The 24,110-nt window shown below is 36.3% G+C and overlaps 1 protein-coding gene across 2 annotated transcripts in view; it reads right to left on the bottom strand.

Annotated features, from left to right (window-relative positions):
* Positions 1 to 23,857, bottom strand: part of LOC131027204 (uncharacterized) — a 28,117-nt gene extending 4,260 nt beyond the window's left edge. Inside the window, exons 1-2 of one of the 2 annotated variants that reach the window (XM_057957208.2) lie at positions 23,570 to 23,857; positions 252 to 349 (exon numbers count right to left, since the gene is read on the bottom strand). In XM_057957208.2, the coding sequence (XP_057813191.2) occupies positions 252 to 344 (93 nt within the window). In that variant the 5' untranslated portion in view covers positions 345 to 349; positions 23,570 to 23,857. Of the gene's footprint in view, positions 1 to 251; positions 350 to 21,307; positions 21,352 to 23,569 lie in introns of those variants that run through there. The other variant, XM_057957207.2, reaches the window with a different exon arrangement.
* Positions 23,858 to 24,110: the final 253 nt, after the last annotated feature.

Here is a 24,110-nt window from a genome sequence, read left to right as displayed (position 1 = left end):
CTCTAAACACTGTTGGTGCAATTTAAAGAATTAATAATACACTGCAAGATCCTCAACATAAACAATTGATAAAAATTTCTAGAAATTTGCTAAGATAGTTGAGGTGTATTAATTGTCCTCATAATATTGTACTAATAGAAAAGCCACTAGGATCTTATTAGAGATAGACATCACATGACTAGACAACTCACAAAGTCGCCAACCAAAAAGGGAAAAATCTTTAAGAGATGCAAAAGTTCTAGATATGAAACCTTCTTGTTCTCGGCCACAACTCCAAAGATAAATGCCAATATACCGAGTGCTGCAATAGTAATTGAAATTCGCCCAACCTCAGTTAAAGCCATTGTGCCTGTTCATAATATATAAATTGTTTAGAGACGTATTTTGTATCATACCAGTATACTAAATGTGAAACAGAAAAGTTAAGCTATAAAAGGTAAAAGTAAAATATTTAAGTTCTTAAGCGAAACATCAATTGATGTATAAGATCTCCCTTGTGGAAGCCCACAAAAGAATTTGTTTTGCGTGTTTAAGTTTTATAGTCCTATATTTTGACCTCATACGAAGCTCAAAGCTAACTCAAACTTGTCAATAAATCAAGCATAAACACATTCTTACAGTTAAAATATAAGAATGAAAGGGAAATTTGGTTGAAGTAATATGCATTTTATCACTTGAAATATTCTACTCTATGACCATCCGATAAAAGTCAAACTCTATTGTACAAGAAATTGAGCAAAAATGAACACCTCATCACAACTGCAGAGGTGGTTGAGTGCTTACCTTTTAAAGAAGAGTTTATGTCTTGAAAGAATGAAAATATTTATAGAGCTGCATGAATATTTATATTAAAATTATAATTACATATATGCAATTTAAAAATAAAAATAAGCTCAAAATATTACATGTTATACAAATACTAAATAAAATTATCATAAATATTATAAATTTAAAATACAATATTCTAATATATTTAGAACACCTATATATTAAATTAAATGATTAATATATAAAATATAATATATGTATGTATGTATGTATGTATGTATGTATGTATGTATGAATGATAATATTAAATTATAAGTTGAAATATAAAGTAAAACATATTTGCTAAAATGTTATAAAGGACTATAATAATATGTTTAAAAATATAATAGTTTTACAAATATTTTTATCACTTTAAAACCTTAAAAGTTTAAAACAAATGATTTATAAAGAAACATTTTCAACCTTTTTTTCCCTTCTATAATATTAGTGAGAATTTTGAAATCAAGCCTTCTTAAGGGTCTTTGCCCAAATTGATTAAACCGGGTTATTATGTAGGAAGCTATGGATTTAAGTAAATCTTTTGATGAAATTGTGTTTTCACATTGCTATAGGAAGCCAAATCAGTGGTGGGTTTGTTAGTTAATGAAACAGTGGATCAAAGAGCCTTTTCCACTCTTTAAAGTCAGCCAAAATGACCTGTTTTGCAGCGGGATCTCATATAGCCGATAATCATATTTTTCATCACCATATCTGACAAAAAAGCATCTTTTGGACTTGGCATCCAGCTTTGTTCTTTTCTCTTTCAGAATGTGAACAAACGCTTTACACCTGAACACCCGCAAGTGATTGTAAGAAATTATTCTTCCCAACCACTTCTCCGACGAAATCTCAAAGTCCAACTGAGAAGATGGAGCCTGGTTAATCAGGTACACAACGGTATTAAATGCCTCTACCCAAAGCTCTTTACCCAATCTTGCATTAGAGAGCATGCTGCAAGCTCTCTCCAAGATTGTTCGATTCAACCTCTCAACTACACCATTTTCTTGAAGAGTGAAAGGTATAATCTTGATCTGTTGTATACCATTATCTGCACAAAAGTTATCAAACTCCAAGGAACAAAACTCCACAATTATAAATTTTCAAGCACTTGACGTTGTTGCCAATTTGGTTTTCAACAATTGCTTTGAAACTTAAAAAATTGCCAAGTGCTTCAAACTTTCTATTTAACACATAAACCCAAACCTTCCAAGTGCAATTGTCAAGAAAAGTAACAAAATAATTAGACCCACCTGTTGTGACCCCCACTTTTTCCTGCTTTCTAAGTTAGTTGTAGTGTCTTTAGCTATTAGCCTTTCATTTGGGAGAGGTGTGGTTGGTCAAGAGCTGATTAAGTCAATTCTCTCTCTTTAGGATAGTTAAGGTCAGTTAGTTCTCAAGGCTTACGAAGTGAACGATTCATGATGATCATTTCATTTTATCATATTTTTGCTTGCAAAGTCAGAGTTGAAATGCAAATTTGGCTAAGGCAGATTTGTTTTGGAGAGTCAATATTCTAAGGAAGGAGGAGTTGAAGTTCAAATTCTCATGAGAAGCTTGGAGCGAATGGATTAAGACAGCAAAAGTTGCCATTTTGAGATCACTTCCTTTGACCCCCCAAATGTCTGACATAAGCATTTCCTTTGATTCCCTAGATCAGCAACCTAAGGCATTGACAGCACTTCCTTTGCCCAGCCAAAGCACTTCCTTTGCCCAGCTAAGGCATGGCAATTGCCTAGATCACATTTCCTTTGATTGACTGGAAGGGCGACTTAAGACATTTCAAATACTTACTTCCATTGCTTAGGACACCTCTTCACGATGGTTCATTCCCTTTGACGGTCAAGATCAACAAATTAAGGGATTTTAATTTTCAAGTCTGATTTCATTTCATTGTAGTCCAGAGGCACGATTTAACCATCTTGGGCGATTTCTTTGCTCAGCAACCTAAGCCGCATCCATCCCTTGGCAATGACCATATCCGTCCCTTCACAATGACCGCTTTCATCCTTTGGCAATAACCGCATCCATCTCTTAGCAATGACCGCATCCATCCTTTGGCAATGACCAAAATCCTTCCTAGGCAATGACAATGTGCGACTTAAGGATTAGCACTTCCTTTGCTACCTGAAACCAATGCAAATCAGGCCTGAGACACAAAATCAGACGTTTCCATGATCAGAAAATTCATTTCCAGATTTAAAGAAGGTAGTAAGAAGCTTGATTAAGTACTTTTTGCAATGTTTTGATTCAAGTTATGCTTGTTTCCCGGTTTGATGCAAGTAGGATGAACATGTAAAGAAAGTGATCAGGATCAGCTTCAAGATGAAGGCTTATCAGCTCACATACAACCTCAAGATTTCACCACATGAGCAAAGACGAGGGCACAAAGAAGACATTGCACTTCAAGTCTCAAGCTCATACAAAGCAATTTATGGGATCGCGAGCACAAGGCACTACAATGCAAAGGGGCAGGTCAAACTTCACAATCAGGATGCAGCCACATAAAGGAGTGCAACCAGGTGAAGGTCATCACAACTGCAAGGTAACAAGAAAAAATATCAAGGTCAACATAAGAATGGCAGTGAAGGCAAAGAACATGATCAGCGTGACAATACACTAGCACATTTCAATTGCAATAAATGACAGGACATACATAGAAGCCTTTACCAGGGGTAGAAGGATACAAGGAAGCTGCTCGAAGGAAAGGAATTCACATAAGGAATAATGGAAGTCAAGCACTACAAGGCAAAGAGTAGCACTCAATGTCAAGCACTCAAGGAAGAAATTTACACAATCTTGAATTTCCTCTGGAAATCCAAGAAGCATTGCTATTACAAAGGAGTAATCAAGAAAGGGAAAGGGGATTAAAGACAATCAAGACAAAGGATTCCAAGGTTGGGAAGTAAAACATGTCCAAGACGAAGGAGTTTATACACAAGACAAGGAGAATGCAAGTGATCAAGAAAGGAGATAGTTTCAAAAGAGTTAATCAAAGTTAGAAGATGATGCAATTTGGGAATATCTCCCACCATCACCTCATTCATTGGTCAAGCTTGGAAATGTTGAGTATCAAGAGATATGCCTCATTCATCTACAACTTGTGATGAGTTACAAAGATCAAGCAAGCTAAGGTGGCGCCCAGTCATCATCCAATCACATCATTTCAAAACAAAGGCGTCCAAGTTCAATCTACCTAACTCATCTAACAAAAGAGGATAACTACCACATGGGCACACAGTTCAATGCACCTATTGTCGTAATCTATTGGTCAAATTGTCAAAGGACATGTGTCCCATCAAATGTAATTTTGTCATTGGTCAAGCATTAAATGCTTTGCAATGGGTGTAATAAACCCTAATTAGAATTTTTGTCTTTCGATCTTGACCATTGATTGTGATCAATCTGAGCCACTCAACTGTAATGAGAGCATTATATAAGGCTCAAATCTTTCATTTGTAAAAGTTAATAGAGAATAGTGGTAAAAAGTAGCAAGCAGATAGCAGTTAGAGTAGAGTAGAAAGAGAAGGCAAAGATTGTTGCCAAGACATTGTTGTAAAAGGCATGTAAACTTCACTGAAGATATGGTGAAATTCATATGTTGATTCAACAATTTGCATGGTCTCTACTTATTTAATTTTCATGTTGTTCGATGAATGGAAGAACTTTGAGCATGATCAATGGTGAAATTCGTACATCCATACTACTAACACTTAGCTGATTGTAAAGTGCCTTACGTAGTCAACTGAATTCATCTTCACCAAGCTTAACTTCAATTGTCACTCCTTCATTGATATGCTTCATCTTGAGGGTATCTATGCTTGTAGTGGTGATGTGAAAATCATAAAGCTATCCCTAGAAGATTGCACTAACCTTGTGGAGATGTTCGCAGCATGTCAAAGCAAGGAGTCTCACCAAAGATTGTCCATTACTCTTACATTCCTAGGATATGATTAGCTCTCTCAACCCTTTATCCTTTTTCCTTTTTTTTCGAATCAAGTGAAATTTCACGTTCCAACAACATTCAAGCATTCAAGATTCAACATAATTTCACCTTGTGATTCTAGCAAAATCACATCAAAAAACTGAGTCTATCCAAGAGCATGTCAAGACCTAACATTCGGAACCTTGGAGTCATCCCATTTGATCACGTAGATTATGTAATGTCCCCGTCTCGTTGATGTCCTTCCAGTGGTCCATTGGCCTATTCCTAAGACCCGTGGGCTATGTGGAATGAAGAATGAGGGTCAAACATTGATGAGGTGAGAACTTACTATTTTTAGTAAGTCAGGGGTTGGCTGTTTTGGTGATACTGTCCTACTAAGCTCTCCATGCTCTGTCACTGGGTGCGAAGATCATGCTTTTCAAAGCAGTAGTTCATGACTTCCTATTTTTAGTAAGTGGCAGTATGGAATGTTTCTATTTTTGGCAATGGACAGGGTCCTGATCCTGCAGCAGTTTAGTGGTCTTCCTTGCTCAGCTTCATCCTGGTCTTGTCAATAATCAGTATTGGAGTCATAAGTGATGTAATTAAATATTATTTTCTTATTCCTAAGGTTTAATATTTAATTAATTTGATTATTTTTACTACTGATTAATGACTTTGGAAATTGTGCATAATGTCTCCTAAGTGCTAGGCGAATTGTTTATGTCTGGAAAGGGATGCCAATATTAAGATGGGAGATGTTATTTTATTCAACAAAGGTATTTGCTAAGTCAAATCGTGGTCTTTGCTTGCTTAGCGTGGTTTTTGACTCAAAGTATGGCGCCATCCTTAGGTAAATGAAATGCAAATGGGAAAGTTGAATTTGGGCGCATTTGTGAGCATTTGCATTTGGATTTGGTAGAGTTAGAAGTTATAAATAAGAGCCTTGGGTTCTCATTTTGGTTATCTTATGAAATTGCATCGTTATGCTGCCAGATTGGCGATTGAAAAATCTGAGCTTCGAAGTGTGGCTTCCTAGCTAAGTCTCAGTTTCGTAGTTGGAAGATAGTACCTAGCCGTGTCCTTGTATTTCCAGTGCTGTTGGTCAGTGAGTTGCAGATTGTGGAGTGTTTTGTGTGGGATTGGAGTGTTTTCTGGTTGCTGGTCGCGGAGCTGCTGAAACTATATTTTGCTCATACCTCTTGGCCAGGCGATTCCCTCATTCTGGGTACCGGCTCATCCATCTTTCCTGCCACTGGCGATTCATCTTGTAAGTTTTTAGCACCTTGCATTGAGTATGGAATTTTATAATGCAAATCAAAATTCTCTGGTTAGGCGTTGGGTTTAGGGAGTGCATTGGGATGCGTGCTAAATAAATGAGAGTGTTTTGATAGATTCCTTTGGGTTTGTTTTCATTGTTGTGGGTATAGTATTGGTTTAGAACTGATTTGGGGTGAATTGGGTGAGTAATGAGAGAGTTATGAGTGTTTTAGTGAGTTCATAAGCTGTTGGTTTTACAATTCCAGCCTACAGATTTGATGTTAGCAGAATTTCATGCTATTTATTTTGGATGTTCAGCATTGCTCTTCTACTCTCACTCTCTCTGTTATTGTAAGGTTAAGTAGTAGTACTACTAACCATTCTGGCTTGTAAACTCTCATCCCGCTGAAAAGTGGAAGAGGCTGGCTTGCCGCCTATTTCAGTTAAATTGTAATTCAGTCCTCCCACTACATAAGCGATCGAGTGATGATTGGTTGTAATGGTCCTCCCGCTGCATAAGCGGTCGAGTTGAGTTTATTTGTAATTCAGTCCTCCCACTAAAATACCGCAGTTGAGTGATTTGTGTTTGTTGTATGTTTCTCTTGGCTGGTTCACTGCCAAGTTTCTTGCTTTCCTGCTGGATAAGCGAAAGGGGTTGGCTTGCCGCCCAATATTGTATTCACTTCATCTTTTCAGCAGATTTGAGATCTAACGATCCCCTATTCACAGTATGCTCTCACCTTCCCATATTGGGCACTTGGTGATTAGAAAGTGGAAGGGTTGCATATTTCAGCAAGCTTTGAGTTTATGTTTTCTAACCTTAACGGGTTATCTGTTGGTTGATGATTATTATTGGTCCTAAAAAACAAAAAAAATATCTAGGATATTACAGCTTAGCATTTGGGGAGTCTATGTTCAAGAGGATAAAATACTTAGTATTTTATTCTGCGTTGCATAGTGTGTAAAAACACCATCAACACCACCAATAGAAGTTACCTTTGTGGAACCAAAGACATCCAATTGCATGAGCTCCAAAGGCCTTGTCTTCTTGTCATGTTCAATATTAGGGAAGTTGATCCTCCTTTGTTTTTCGTAGATACAATGCTCACACAACTCTAAATCAGCAGATTTCAAATCTGGAAGTTCCCTTTTAAGCAAAACTTCAATACCCTTCTTGCTCATATGCTCGAGCCTCTTGTGCCAAAGCTTTGTCCCACTATCCACAACTGCCATTGCAACTCCCACTTCAACGTGACTCTCTAGTACATAAAAAGTGCCCAATCTGCTGACTCTTGCGATTACTAAGGCTCCTCATATCACCTTCCAAATGTTTGACTCAAAAGTGATGCTACATCCTTGAGCATCTAGTTGTCCCATAGAAATCAGATTCCTTTTGAGTTGAGGAACGTGTCTCACATCCCGCAGCAACCAATTATTTCCATTTTTTAATTATAACATCACATCTCCTTTACCGACAATGTCACATGATTCATTGTCACCAAGATAGAACTTACCAAGTTTGCCTTCTTGGTAACTTTTGAAAACTTCCCAACATGAAGTGGCATGAAAAGAAGCACCAAAATCCAACACTCATGCATCAATTGTAGCTTCACTTGTAGACAAAACTAATGCACCTGCATCCTCTTCATATGTAGTATTTACTTCATTTTCTTTTGGCTGATTTTACATCTTCTTAAATGACCAGCAATTTTTCTTTATGTGACCACCTTTGCCATAAAACCAGCAGCCTATATTTTTGCCTCTAAATTTATATCTTTTATTGGATTTGGATCTTCTTCTATCATTATTTTTGCCTCTTGGGATCCCCCTCTATTGCCGAATACCAAAACATCTCCTAAGGAAGTTCCTTGATTCTTCCTCCTCGTATCCTCACTAAGGAGAGTCCCAACAACATCCTCAAATTTTAATATACTACCCTTCTTGCCAAACACCGAATTGCTGATAGCCATCACAACTCAGCTATTGAGTAGAGAGCACAATAACAAAATGGCCTCGGTTTCATCGTCCAAGTTTATATTGATATAAATTATTTGGCTGATTAATGTGCTAAATTCATTTAATGGTTTGACACATTTCATCCTTCCTTCATCTTAAGTTGTAGAATTTTTTCATGAGAAAAACTTTATCTGACGCGGAAGCCATCTCATACATATTGGACAACCTTTCCCACAATCCTTTCACTATTTTCTTTGTTGCAACATTAAATAACAAATTAATGGATAGAGAAAGGATAATCGTTGCCACAGCCGCCTTGTCCATTTTCTCCCACTCTTCATCAACCATTGCAGCTGATTTTTTTGCTTTGCCTTCCAGCATGATTGAGAGATCTCTCTAAATCAGCAACACTTCCATTCACAAAGTCCACATTCCAAAGTTTTTCCCCAAGAAATTTTTCAATTCTCCATTTATTTTGCCTCATCCATCTTACATGAATTTCTTCACAATTTTTCTTACAAATTCCCCTTGGCTCTAATGCCACTTGTTGATAGTTAACAGCAGGAAAAAACAAAGATAAAACAAGCAATAGATGGATAAGAACAATGAACACTAAACACCAAGAATTGTGTGATTCACCATAATGGCTACATCCACAAGAAAAGCAGGGTTAGCTCTGTATACAGTTACATTATCCACATATATTCAAATTTAAAGTCTCCAAGGAAAAACCAAGAGACAACCATGAGAAGGAAAGCAGATGGAGTTGAACGGTCAAGAACCATTGGACTTCACACCCAACACTTTTAAGCCTCCTCAGATTTGTTGTGTTTTCCTTAACTTGGGCCACATTGCAACCTTTTCTCATAAGTTGGTTGGTTAATCATTTTTGTTTAAGCCTCTTGCTGTTATTGCTGTATGGGGATGGCAATTTAGCTTATGTTAGAGAATTTGTTGGATTCGTGATAGCAGATTGAGTTACTTTGGCACATATTTTTTGCCTAAGTGTAGGCGAAGTTTATTTACAATGTGGAGCTCACTGCTTTGTTAAAAGCTCATTCATGGTTGGCTTCTTGTGGCTTTCTCTTTGGTTCCAGGTGTTGAATGTAGTAGTTGTGGTTGGAATCAAAAGTGGCTTTCTGCTGTGGTGTATCCCTTATGCAATGGCTGAACAGTGTTGTTCCTTGAAATTCAAGGACAACTTTTTCAGAGGGAGGGTTTCTAACAAGCATGTGAGCTTAACATTTCACTGCATGGGCAAAGTGCCTCGAGGTTTCATCAAATATGAGCTAGGTGAGTATGGCATTGGAGGAGGTGGTCCTTCTTGATCAAAAGTGACCATTCTTCATGAAGAAATTGGCAACAGTTGTGCTTGTGGCAGAGCATTGGATTTGATTGCTTCGTATGCTTCTGCCCTCCCAGTAAGACGATATGGAAGTTTCTGTTGGAGATTTAGGTAAACCTGATGTCAGACTTGAAGGGCCAAAGTCTCTGATCTCTATGGATGATGTTAGCCTAGGTCAAAAAGAAACCTTAAGAGTTTAGAGGGAGCGTAAAGAGCTTAACACCTTCTGTCTAGACTTGAGCTATCTGATTGACAACTTGATGGCAACCCATAATCATGGGTGTTCAGTAGTTCCAAGTGCCTCTACGATGTCCTCCTTGGAAGAAGGCCATCTGGTACAGGCTAAGAGAAGGGCCAAGTTTTCCATGGTCTTAAGTTTCCGTCTCTTGATCCAGAGCATGCAGGTTCTTCAGCGGGTGGCAATTTGAGAGGTAGAGAGGAAATCGCAGAAGTGGATATGGCTGGTTGAGTAGCTGAGATGTTTGTGCCATTTTGCATTAACGTTTTTTTATGTAACTGCTTTTTTGTGGCAGGAGCCCCTATAGATCCCCCATTAATAAAAAAAAAAGATTTAAAAAGTTAACAAGTAATTGTAAACTAAATTAGTAATATAAAGTGAATTTTAGGCACGTAATAGATGGGTAATTTAATTTGTCCCAAGATGATTGAAAAATTTCTTTGCTATTTATTTTTTTGTTCTACCTGCAGCAAAACCAAATGTACTACTGCAGATGATTTCCCTCCTAAAAGCAGCAAACCACTCTGCAGTTTGTTTTCCCTCCATCAATAAGCAACAATCCCTTCCTCTGGCTAATTTTCTCTGATACCAATGGCAGAAAACCACCTTTGCAATGCATTCTTCTTTATTCAAGTGATGACAAACCTGCAGAATCTTGAAAAAACCAAACTGCTGCAAGTTGGAGCATGGGCATCAACACCATTCAAGTCATCCTTCTGCAGTTGCACTAAAGTGCAGACATCAATTCATGCACCAATTTCTGGCTGTTAAGCATACAAGAGTGATAGATTTGTACCATTTCCTGGCTAACAATGGTGGATAATTGCCTTAGACAATGGCAGAAACTAGTCTGCATGATATTTTACATTGTAGGCAAACATCTATCATTCCTAGCAGCACACTCAAACTGCCTAATGCTGTTCAGAAAACCTTCTAGTTGCTACCTAGAGACCATTCAACTTCTTTTGGATGGATTTCCAATGTTATATGTGAGTAGATTTTAACTGCTATCTTGGGCAGATTACTAATGCTGACCTGGAGAGGATTCCACAGAAATAAGTAATTAACTAATTTTTTCTTTTGTCCCGACACTCAATCCAAAATCAATTGGTTGTATTAGTAGTTACAACTGTAAGAATTGTTGATCAACCCCACAGTGGCTAAGGGATCACCTACAACCTAAACAACCTTCCACATGAGAGATAAGCAATAGAAGTGCTATGGAGACAGAGAACTCATTAGATACAAAATAAAACTGGTACAATATACAATGAAGAAAGCCTTGTTTGCAAAGTCAAGGATGAAACCCTGGGACATACCAAGATCATGACAAGTGTCTTAACCGTATGATACAAGATACAAAAAGTGAATGATCTAAGTTTAACTCAGATACCGGTACGGGACTGAGAGCCCGGGTGCTGGTCCGAGTTTGACCTCGGTCCAGGTCCGGTCTGGGTCTGGCCTTGGGTTCGAACCGGATTCAGCAAACATGTATATCTCCTTAGTATTTGAAGATCTTCATGGTCAGTGCCCTGTCTCTTGCTTGCCTCCATTAATGCCTCCATATCTTCTTGCCTCCATTGTCGAAGCTTTCCCCACCTCTATGTCTTGTTAAACTTTAGTTTATTGCCCAATTTTTATAATATAATAATAGATCTCTAATTTATCTCTGTATTATAATAATAAACTACAGTTTAGTGTATTATCTATGTATTATTATATTGCCCAATTTATTGAGCAATTTTTTGTGTCTTGTTAAACTTAGTGTATTATTAAAATATATCTATTCTTTATTTTTATTTTTTTGATCGGTGAAGAGGTTTTTTATTATTAGACCAAGATTTTGAACCTGGCCCGAACCAAGTGGGGCTATAAATAGGGAGCCACCTCCCTAGAAACACAAAGCACCTAAGTGCAAAAACCTATTAACAAGTTATAAGATTACATCCTCAGTTTTTCTGTATCTTTGGTGTGTGACCAAAGAAGCATGTTGTAAGATCCCTCCTCCTTTGATCTTTTATCTCTCTTCCCCTTCACTTCTTTCCACCCATCCTCCTGCTCTCCTACATCATGCTGCTCCATAATAGAGTCACCGAAGGAAGGCCTCACCCCTCATCTGAACTTTGTGATTTCTTTCCCTTCACTACATTCCAACCTTCCACCCACTCTACTTTGCGGACCCTCGAGAGACACACTAATGGACCGCCTCTCCCCACCCTCTCTCTATGTGAACAAACAGTATGCTCAGCCATCTCCCCAACAAAACAACAACCAGCCTTTAACACTGGTTTTGCTATTTTTCTCTACTCCTTCCAGTGGCTTTGAATTTGAGGGGTCTTTATGCTGAGTTTCATTAGCATCTCCCTGACCATTAGAGCCCTTTAGGGTATCAAAGTTTTCTTTTTTCCATCACATAATGATAGGGGGAACCTCCCCCTACCAAGTTGCCTTTTTGCTCATTTTCCACTTATCACAGCTAGCTGCAATGTGTCCCATTTGAAAGCATCTTCTACATCTGAAAGGGACTCATAATCCACAATTTGCGACCAGTTTCTGGCAGAAGATTTTAAATCTAGTTCCGCATGAAAAGCCAATCACATCCATCTCTACCAAAATGCGAGCGTAGGTAGCATGCAGAAAATCTAGAGAACCCGCATCTACATCCAAAAATCTACCCAAAGAATTTCCAACAGCTTCAAAGCAAGATTCAAACCAATACTACAATGGAATATTTGGAAATCTTACCCATATAGGAATCTTGTCAAAAGATTCAGTGGTAGGGTTGAAAGCCAAATAGCATGGTTTAGACAGCAACAAGTGCTTCTCCTCCCAGATCCATTGATATTCACATAGTATTTTATTCCATTGATAAGCACCAGGGTAAATCTGCACATCCCTACCACTTACCAGAATGGGACTCCAAAACTTTCTTATACATTTGTGCAAATCACCAAGATTTGGCCAAAACCCTTTAAATTTGCCAATCAAACCCATTTCAGCAAAAAAATTCTCATTCTCCATTACTCATTTGCTAATACCTCATCCAAGCACACCGTAGTCCTGGCAGCAGATAGGTTTGCGTCCAAAGATGCGTTTATGATTCTCTCGTTCCTAGTTTCCCCTGCGCGCCACACCGCTCTCTGCAACTGTCGCATCCTACGCCCTTCCTTACAACCCCGAACAGAATGCTCAAACCTCCGTCCATTGAAAGCAGGAAACGATCCATTACTAGAACCGCCCTTGTATCTAGAGTACCCACCAACCAAATCAGCCCTTGCCTCTCAAGAATGGCCAAAAAAACACCCAGAATCTCTCGCAAAAGATTAGAAACCATGGCCCGATTTCTGCAATTTTGCAGAAACCCTAGGAACAATAGGGTGTTGCAGCGTCAGCATCCATCCCCCTCCAGTTCCACTATGCTTTGCTATGGGTGGATGTTATTCTATTATCATATCTATTCTTTATATTATTACATATTATATTATTACACATTAATAATATTTTTAATTAAATTTTAAAACATATTTTATTATATATATATATCAGTATTAAGTGCATTTTTATTTATTATCAAATATTTATTTTATTATTTTAGTATATTAGTATTATTTTATTACTCATTTAAAATTTAAAATTTATCACTTATATATTACTATATTAATTTAAATATATATATATATATATTATTTATTTTAATTAAATTTTAAAACATATTTTATTTTATTTATTATCAAATATTTATTTTATTATTTTTTAGTATATTAATATTATTTTATTACTCATTTTAAAATTTTAAATTTATCACTTATATATTACTATATTAATTTAAATATATATATATTATTGTGTGTGTGTGTACCCGTAACCTTATCCAAGGAAAAAAAAAAAATTGACATACTCGCAAATCTGTACCCGTACCCGAATCGGCATCATAGAAGTTTAAGTATACAAGTGTGAATAGGGTCTAATAAGAAGCTAATTAGTTAAATATAACATGTTCACGCCAACAACTTCTTACAACCTTTGATCCATAATCAACATCAATATTTCACAATTTGAATCATCACCACAAATCCTAGGGTCAACATCTTGTTGCTCACAAGATTTATGCTAAATTAATATTTCAGGCTGCAAATTATAATGCTCCTGCAGCTCTATGACTGATTGCTAAAACCATAAATTCATTAGGGGTGTCGAACATGCTCATATTATCTATTAATTACTTGTGCTCTAGATGTCATCAGCTTACAACACTCAACATAAGCTATAAATGAAAGCAAAAGCACACGAAGAAGATGATACAAGTTATTTACCCTCTAACCAAGTCAAGGAAAACATTTAAGCAAGAATCCACTATTCATGGGGACTACTAAGAACACAAACAACATAGTATCCTCTCATTTGCACCCAACCTAGTCAACTCAATGTCTACATACGATCATAGTTTCTAGAAAACATGGCAATCAACTGCAAATTTTAATTCCCAAAACAACAGAGATAAATAAGATTGGAATATCATTGTCAAATGAGCTTCAAACTCTCTATCCTTCCATGCACCTCAAGCGTCCTAGTACATAACACAATGGGTGCATTTATGCCCAAAGACAAGCACAAGAGTCAACAAGAGAAACAAGAACATCTCCCATACAAAGAAAAAAAAGGAGAACCAATTCAACTTCCCAGAAAAGCGTTGGCTCAAATAATGAATCCATCAGTAGCCAAAATGATAACACCTAGTCATACCCAATCAAATGGGTTACTCCTAAAAAAGTCTTCCACGTCTTCTCTTCTAATTTGACTCTGTTTTAAAACTCACTCAAAGGACGGGTGATCACTCAATGAACTGAATCTAAATGTGTCTAAACAATTTTGGATCAACCATCCAATCACTTGTTGGCCTTGTGTAATGCAGTTCTAATACCGCATGATATATAAAACACAAACATTCCTAGGAAGAAACGTAGACTACAGAAAATTATCATTTTGAGAAAGAGCAGCAAAGGATAATAGAACAAAAAATATGTTCCAAAAAAATAAACCATGTTTAGTAGCACTCAAAAAGTGCTAATAGAAACAATAGTTTTCATGAAGAGAAAAGAAACCTCATAAGGAGTAGCCCCAAGACATTGGATATGGGGTTGGATAAGCCAGCCAAAATACAGAACCTATGAGACAGCAGATAAAAGGATGAACCAACCGCAACCACAGATGCACAGATGGATGAACGACCTTCAACATCAGATTGCAAAACTGAAGAAGACGTCATAAGACCACTCACGTTCAGAACTACATGCACAAGCGTAACATAAAGTGACAACTGGGGCATAATGTGGCCTTAGATATAGCCAACAGCAAAGCAAGAAAACAGAAACATAAAAAATTGAAGTCCAAGAGATAATTTTACATTAAAAAAGAATTAAATTGGAGGTTAAAAGTTAAAAACCATTTAAACAGTAACATAAAATATCAAAAGTCTACGAAATAGTTTTACATTACAAAAACATTAAGTTGGAGGTTAAAGGCATGTAAACAGAAACATAAAAAATCAAAGTCCAAGAGATAATTTAAAATTACGAAAGCATTAAGTTGGAGGTTAAAGCCATTTAAACAGAAACATTAAAAATCGAATTCCAGGGGATAATCTTACATTACAAAAAACATTAAATTGGACGTTATAGCCATTTGAAAAAAGGACAAGCAGTGGGCAACAAAGTGCAAGAATTCTTAGATAACCTAAAAATTGTTTTGATTGCATACCTGACCAGTAGAAGAGTTCAGCAAACTCCAGGAAACGGCATTATCCTTACCCGGTGTCTGCTTAGGTTGCAGAATCACATAGGTTTATATTCTAATATTAAAATGAAAATACAATCAACACTTCACGCCATCACTGCAACTCTTAGGCTTGACAATCTTCATAAAGACCAGCATTTAATAACAATAGGACCTTAAATAAGGGGTGCATACAGAGTGTGCAGAACTAACAGTGATTAAGAATTCAAAATTTGGCTACAAGCAGAGCATTGAGCTAAGATTGACTCAGAAAACAGGCAAGGTATGTTCAGACAACTACTGCATCAAATTGCATTAGCGTAATTATTATATCGAATGGCATCCAATTTCTTTTTCAATTCATTCAGGTTGTCCTAAGCATTCTTATGTTTAGTTGTATGTCTGCGTGTTTTGTATCTGGCTTCCTAATGGTATTTAGGATAGTTGTTAAAATGAATGACATCCAATTTCTTTTTCAATTCATTCAAGATGTCCTAAGCATGCTTGTGTTTGGTTGTATATCTAGATGTTTTGTATTCTTCCTCTTAAAGAGAAAATGGAAACTGACAATTCTCAAAACACTAAACAGTAAATTATGTCTGCTTTTATATATATATAACCCCCATCCTTTATAGTGAGGAGATCAGGTGGTTCGCCTTATATGTGATACAATCCCCCAACTATAGATATAGGGGCTGGGCAAGACAATGGAGCACTAGTCTCATCCCCTACAATAGCTATAGACCTATTGATTCAGATGTTTCAATAGATATTCCGTCGAGTGAGAATTCGGTTGTTTCAGCCTGCCTAGGGTCAGGACTGGTAGGGCCGGTCTGCAGGCAGATCAAGTAACACAGCAATAAAGAAATGTTCCAGTTAATTTTCTAATAGAGGTGTTCAAATCCATAGTGGGGATCTTTTGCTGTCCAAGTTTTCAATTAGGATCCATGTCTACTTAGCCAGCAAAATAGTACGAGCTATTAGACTTTTTTATTTGTAAACCTCAAAGACTAATATGACATATCCAACATGACCACCAAGTATTTGCAGATGTACTTCCCTCAGACATTTTTGGCAATATTCTTAATCTTTGATTTCATGTAATTCCAAGATTCAAACATATTAGTAGTTATCTAACGACATGCTTTGTTGTTTCTGCTGGTTACCACCAATTTGACATTCTATCTATTCTAATGTATTCCAAAGTTTATTTTTATTTTAACATCTATCTATCCATCTGCATGTTTTGTAAATGGCTTCGTCCCAAGAAGAAAATGAACCTGATAATATAGAAACTGTCATTTTCCAAAACTATGTACATACATACATACATACACACACATTCACATACATACATACATACATATATATATATATACACACACACACGTGTATACCCACATATATTTCTTAAAAACACAATTTACTTTTTAGCTTTTTGAGAATTGGCAGTTCTTATGCTATCAGATCTATATACATGTACATATACATACATGCATGTATACATGTGCAATACATACATACATCCACACACACACATATACACACACTAAATAGAGATAATTTACTCTTTAAGCATGTTGAGAATTGACAGTTCCTATATCATCTGGGCCATTTTCTCTTTGGGATGAACCAAATACAAAACATGCAGATAGATAAATATTTTAAAATAAAAATAAACTTTGAACTACATTAGAATTTTCCTATTCTTTATCTGTAGTTGGAATGTCTAATTAGTGGTAACCGGTAACTAAATCAGCAGAAACAACAAAGCATGTCTTTAGGTAACTACTAATATGTGGAAACTTATAACATGAAATTAGAGATTCAAAACATTTCCAAAAATATCTGACGGAAGTACATCTGCAAAATAGTATCAGACAAATAATTGGTGGTGGTGTTGGATATGTCTATTTATTCTTTGAGGTTTACAAATAAAAAAATCTAATAGCTCGTGCTATTCTGTTGGCTAATTAGACATGGATCCCAACTGAAAACTGGACAGCAAAAGATCCCCCACAATCGATTTGAACACCCTTATTAGAGAATTAATTGGCGCATTTCTTTATTCCTTAGTTACTGGATCCACCTGGAGACCGTCTAGATCCGTGATCCAGTCTAATCCACCTGCAGATACTAGCAAGACATGGCAAAAAATGGGGTTAGGTTCATTTGGGATGAACCGGGTGAACTTGGTAAGGATTCAAGAAAACCCAGGGCAAAGTCGTGTATTTTTTTATTTTATTTTTTTTTAAATTCTACTTTTAAATTTTATTCTATCTTTGACTTTGCCTTTTTAAAAAACATGAACATGGTGTGCATCGTGAAGGTATGTGTGGCTTTGAAGGTCTTCATTGGGCTTGGTGGCAATTGCTCTACCCCTCAACTCCGCCTTACATCAAGGAAAGGAACACACAAAGGGCACCACCCCTTGACCCCATTGGGAGAGCTAACCCCAAACCCCCAAGAGGGGCACTACCCCTCTATACCGCAGGGGGTACTGCCCCAAACCCCCAAGTAATAGTGGGATATGGAGCCAAAGCAAACTAACTTTAATGCTTCCACTTTCCAAAGTGTTGCACTTGAGGAATCCAAAAGTGAGCACACTTTAGTGTGAGTGGAAATAGTGTCATATCCCCATTTTCTGGTTCTCTTGTAGTGCATCTAGTGTTGGCTTTTTAGGTTGGTGTCAGGAAGATCAGAGGGGTATTTCAATGTCACCAGTGTGTTCAGACGGATTAATGGAGATGATCGACACTTTCTGGAGTGATTTTAGACAAATTGTCTAAGACTTACTATTTTTAGTAAGTATTATTTTGGACATTGATAGGCCAATTGAGAGTTTTGGCTAACTTACTATTTTTAGTAGTTACTATTTATAGTAACCACTATTTTTGGCAATTGGTCATAGCTTCAATCTCCTCTCAACTTCACTGTGCAGCATCTTCAATTTCAAGGTTTGGAAATTCTTGCTATTTTTAGCAAAAGGCTATATTTAGTTTTTAGCACTTGGTCATCGTCTCAATTCCTCTCTCAATTCAGTACAACGGGTTTAAGTTGGACTTGGTGAGTTATATTGAGATTTATTTTATTTTATTCACTAAGTCTTTTGTTAAGTGCTTTTTAAAAAATATTCCCCCTTGGCCTAGTAACATGAAGTTGTTTTTAAAAGAGGAGCCATTTGACATCCAAAATGGACACCTAAGGAAGAGGAGAAATATTTATTTTACGGAGTTTATATTATGCTTCCAAAAGGGGACGTCTAGGAGGAATAATAAAACATAAAGTAAATTTTAAATGTTTTATTTGAGAACTCAAAAAGGTTTGAACTTCTATGAGGATTTTAAGTTGCTTTCAAGTTTCGGTTTTGGAGGGAAAAGGTTTCAAATTGAAGGATGGTTGCCTTAATTTTCTTTTCTCTCTATATATTCATGTTTTGAGCTCTCATCTGACATGCTTAATTTGACAACTTGATGAAATGTTGCTGGAATGAGCTCAAGGAGTTTTGTTTTTGCTGGTTGAGAACGAAAACCCTCTTTTTGTTTGCTGGTTTCGGTGGTGAGAGACCCATCATAGCTGGTTGGTGTACTTGTTTTGAGATTTACAATGATTTTGGCTTTGTGGGTGATTTTGGATTTAAGAAAGATGAAGACATTCTTAGTTTTCTGATGTGGGTTTCTTGGTTTTGAAGTGGTGTGAGCCTTTTTGGAGTGTTGTTCAAGTTTGGTAGTGATTAGATGTATTTTCTAAGTGCTGGTGTGCTTATTCTGAGTAGCTGCGAATCGAAGTTTGTGTAATGTCCCCACTTTGAAATATAATTTAATAATAAATAATAATAATAAAATTAAAATACAAAAGAATAAAAATTAAAATTAAATTAAAATATAAAAGAATATAATTAAAATTTGATTAAAGTAACTGAATGGTCAAAAGGCATGAAATGATAAGTTGTGACTCCCCCAAATATGAGGTATAAAAGGGAGAAGAGAACTCATTTGAAGGAGGGACAATTGGGAATCAGAAGTGCAGATCTGATTTAAATAAGAAGTGCAGATCTGATTGTGAAAGGTTGTGTCCCTTTCAAAGGGCAGAAATAATGAAGAGTTGCACTCTTTAAAAGGGTGCTAATGGTGAAAGGGTGTGCCTCTTGTCAAAGGGCATACATGATGAAGAGGTGTGACCTCTCCCTCACATTGAGAGATATAAAGGAAAGGAATCTAAAGCATCCAGTGACACCACCTTGGATCAGATCAGATCAGATCAGAACTGTTATTAAGTTACAGGCAGTAACATCCTTGTTCTTGGTGGTATGCATGGGCATGTGCTTAATAGATATGTTTAATATATGAAGCCTGATAATGTTCTTATGCAGAATTTAATAGTAATATTAATATAGACTGCAATATGTATGGCAGTCATAATATACATCCATAGTACAAAGTGATATTGCCATAACTTTGTCCTAAGTCATAAATCTATTCTATTCCTTCTAATCCCCAAGGGAGATGGGTGCTGTTAGGGAGAGGCAGAGTAAATCCACTCCAAGGAAAGAGCCTCAAGGGTGAATGGACTGATGTTCCTGACATCTGGGCTGTATTAGGGAGGTGGTGTCAAGCACCCTAGACAAGACAATGCCCTCCTCTGGGAGTGAGAATTAGAAGGGTTTAGGATTAGGACTAGGGAAATGACAATATTAAGTTGTATTCTGAGAAACTTTAACTATTTAATCTGGATTAATGTAATATAATAGGTAGTAATATATGTTGCTTTTTGGGAATTGACAGCCTCCTAATAGGGAGCATTACAGTTTGGCTCATATTGCAGTGATCAAACATGCTATGTAGTATTTCTGAGTGTTCCTCATAGCTGGGTGCCCCAATCTGAGTATTCATTTGGCAGACTTGGTGAAGAACTGAATTATCTAGTCAAATCAGATCTTTACCAGGCACCATTCTTCCTTGCTAGCATGTGGGTATCGAAGGAAGTACCAAATCTGCATTTTTGAAGGTTGAAAATAAGGTTGGTGATGGATGTTTTAATTGTTGATTGTAATCAGAGATTGTTGGTGCAGATTTGGAGCTTTTTGGAGACATAAATATCATTTCCAGAATTTGCACTTGACATAATTGGACGCCTAGTTGGTGCTGGACTGATTTCTGAGTGTTATTCTTCATGGTGGGAGACTATTTCAGGTCTGAAAATAAAATTAAGTCTAATTTTCAGAATATTGTTCATTGATATCTGATTTGTAATACTTGAACAAGTTCTATGAAGTTGAAAAAAGTCTGTGTTATCAGCACTCAATTTTCTATGATATGTTGCAACTTGCAAGTATCATGCCTATGTTTGAAATCCTATCTTGAATGCAATCTGAAAGTTTCAATCAGCAAACATACTTCATTAATTCATAAACTTGCATACACATACTTGAAAAAAACAGGGGGGGGCATTACAAATAGTACTTCTTGTGGTTCTTCAAATGTTCCTATATCATCTAATGTCAATGATGATGATGTTATTGATGATTTAGAAAATCAATATGACGCTAAAAATTTATTGTTGAACTTGGCAGTATTATTCTAATATTGAAACTGAAGTTTGAACTATGAATATTTTATAATATTTATCAGTAAAGTTTTAAATGACATTAGAGTTTATAGTGGTTTTGTTGATTATATTATCCTACGTGGTATTCTAAATTTAATTCCTGCTTATAGGATATATATAAATTATTTTTGTGCGAATGAACCCAAAAGAAATCCAACCTAAAAAAATAATTTGCCAGATCCATGAATCCATACCAAAACCAATAATTTAGATTTATTCTTTTCCAAATGTTGTAGTGAAATATTGGTTGATTTAGACAAACTAGCTGAGTCCAATACTAATAATGTTAGCAAATTAGATATCAAGTCAAGCCGATAGATTGTGACAAACACTCAAGTAAGCAGAAAAATAAATTTAAGTGATCCCCAACTACATTTTCTAACCAGAATAGATATCTCACCTCTCAATTGCCTTTGCATTCTATCTTCTAAACGTTATCATTACCTACACAATTCCAACCACAAGTGAATTTCTATAACACTAACGCTCTATCCCAAATGACACTTTCCTATTCCTTTAGAGGCCACATAAAGTTAAACAAAAAGAGAGGATCACCTTGATGGTATTCAGTGTGAAGCTTCAATGTTTAAGAACTATCATAGATGAACCTAGAGAGTTCCATACAATAGGAAGAACTAAGCAAACAACAGACCAATCAGAGAGGACTTGTGAAAAGATGAAGCGTGTTGAGGGTCACTTCATCAACCCTTTATACATACAAGAAAACAATTATATAGTTAACATGTAATGCATTCTACTCAAGCATTACAAGTATATGACAGTAAGTTCGTGGCTGGAAATCCAAAGCAGTGAATGATGTGTACATCAAATCTCCACTAGGAGTACAACAAATATAGAAAAAGTTAGGTGCACTTTGATGCACTCCATAGAAGGTGCACAGAATTAAAAAAAATGCAGCTAACGGATTGAAATGAATCTTTCCCTCTAAAATAAAAGCCCCAAATATCTAGCTATAAGCTTAAGATGGTGTTGAGGAGGGCAGGGGCTCAATGTTTCCCTTGCCAGCTTAAGGACTTTTATTCTATGTTGCAGCATGCATGACATCTTTTTCCTAATTTCTAATTTTTGAAAAAGAAAGAGCAGATTATCTATTTGTTATACTTTTTTAAATTCTCAACTAAAATCTGTCACTTCCACTAAAGAAAGCTTAACACCACCAGCTGAAAAATTTTAGAGCATGGTTCCATGCAGCTACTCACTACTTTTTTTTAAGGCTCAGGTAATTACATGCCAGTTTTCTTAATAAGCATAATGTATAATTTGGAATATTCTCCTAAAATAATGGAGAGCTATATTTTAGGATTTGAAAGTTCAACTGTATATAGAGTTAGAAAGGTAGGATAACAACAAAATCACCACAAGGCTGTACATTGCGACCCTGCAGGGGGAGTGGAGATATAGGGATTGCTGGTCCCGGCAATTCCCACTGCCCTTCTTTTTGACATTTTCTTTTAGATTATCTCCAAGATTTAATAGTTACAAAAACATCATAATTTTCTAATCACTGAAAATAAGTAGAAGGAAACAATCATGGGACAACAGCCTAAGGAGCCTCCAAAATGCTTCCTAAACAATTTGGACAGAAAAATTAGCTAAACAGCTGCATGAGAGCCCGTTGTTAGTTTGTTCACCTCCATTAAAGTCAAGACCATAGCTTTATTAATGGTTCCATTTGTCAAATCATTTGTGGGATACCAAACAAACCTGCCCAAACTCTGAACCAGAACGATGAATACAACTATAGCACAACAACCTGTGACATAAGTACAGATACATATTGATATGGCAATAAGAGTGAAAATCAGTTAGATTTAGACTTATTTTGTGGTTTCATGAGCACTTTGCTACCAAAAAATGGCAATGACCCCATCATCTAACAGCCTGTAGGTGGCGATGATCACGTTGATTCTGATCCCTTAACAATGATTGATGTTTACAGTAATCCAAAACAATTCACACCGTACAATGTCGCTCCAAGCAAAAAAGGGCCTCAAAAACAATGTAAAGCAAACTAAAAATTGAAATCATCCTGCCCCAAATATTGTCCAGGGCACAGGAATACATATCAATATAGGCATAAGATTCAGTTTTTTACACAACTTCGATTGTAAACCTCGGTTAATTGGCCAGACTATCAGACGCGCGCTTCTCTCAAAGCACTTACAGGTCACACTGGCGGATTTTACTATTGGGCATGCTGGTATATTATAGTTGTAAACAGTGCTCACTTACATACAGTAGATCTGATGCCTAGAAAATTCACTCCAAGCATGAAAATGGGTATAACTCCAGAGCATTTTTCTTTCCACAAAAAATCAAATCCATGAATGCATACAAGAATCACGGAAAGTAAAACCCTAAAAAACAAGATGAAAAAGCCAAAGAGATAGCAATCCCATATAGTTGATTTTTGGGTTTCTCGGCTGTCGCTGAATTTTGAGCAAGGGAGAGCCATGTTGACTACGCGTCTACTTCAATTTCTTCATAAAACAACTTCGTGTTGGACCTTTTAAATTACAGAAACCTTGATTTGACAAACCTATATACACATGTTTGTATATAAATGGAACTGAAAATGAAAATTAACAGCAGGAAAACGCCAAATGCAACAAAATTTGGTGCAGAGCAAAGAAATGCAAACCTGTGAATTTGTGTGAGAGGTTATCCAACTGAAAAGCTAACGCTGAGACTGAAAATTATGCAGAGATTCCTTTTATTTTCTTGTCATCTCGTATTGACTCAATTTGGAATCTCGCCACTGTTCGGACAAGTTGAGTAGGACTTTCCAATTGATTAGAGATTCCTTTCACTATAATTATTATGGCATATACAGATGTTTCAGCTTAATTGGCTTCTCTGTTATTGGCCACTACCTTACAAGTGGGTGAGATGGGATTCTTTAAGTTTACATTTTATCGTGAGGCGGGGAAGGCATTACTGCGAGTCGCGCCACTCAAGCCCACCCAAAGTACAACTGTTTCCTTAAATACTAAATTTAACGGTTGATCTTTATGTCCATGCAAACATGAGGTCTTTTAAATGTTTAAGAATAAATCAATGAGAATCAAAAATTAAAATAAGTTTGACTGTATATATTTTTTAAATAAATTTAAAATATATAAATTATTTATATATGTTTTCTTAAATTTATTTCAAATCATAAATTTATTTAAAGGAATTTA

Source organism: Cryptomeria japonica, chromosome 2 (assembly GCF_030272615.1).
Source record: "Cryptomeria japonica chromosome 2, Sugi_1.0, whole genome shotgun sequence".
NCBI lineage: Eukaryota > Viridiplantae > Streptophyta > Pinopsida > Cupressales > Cupressaceae > Cryptomeria > Cryptomeria japonica.
This window is presented reverse-complemented; position numbering and strand designations above follow the sequence as displayed.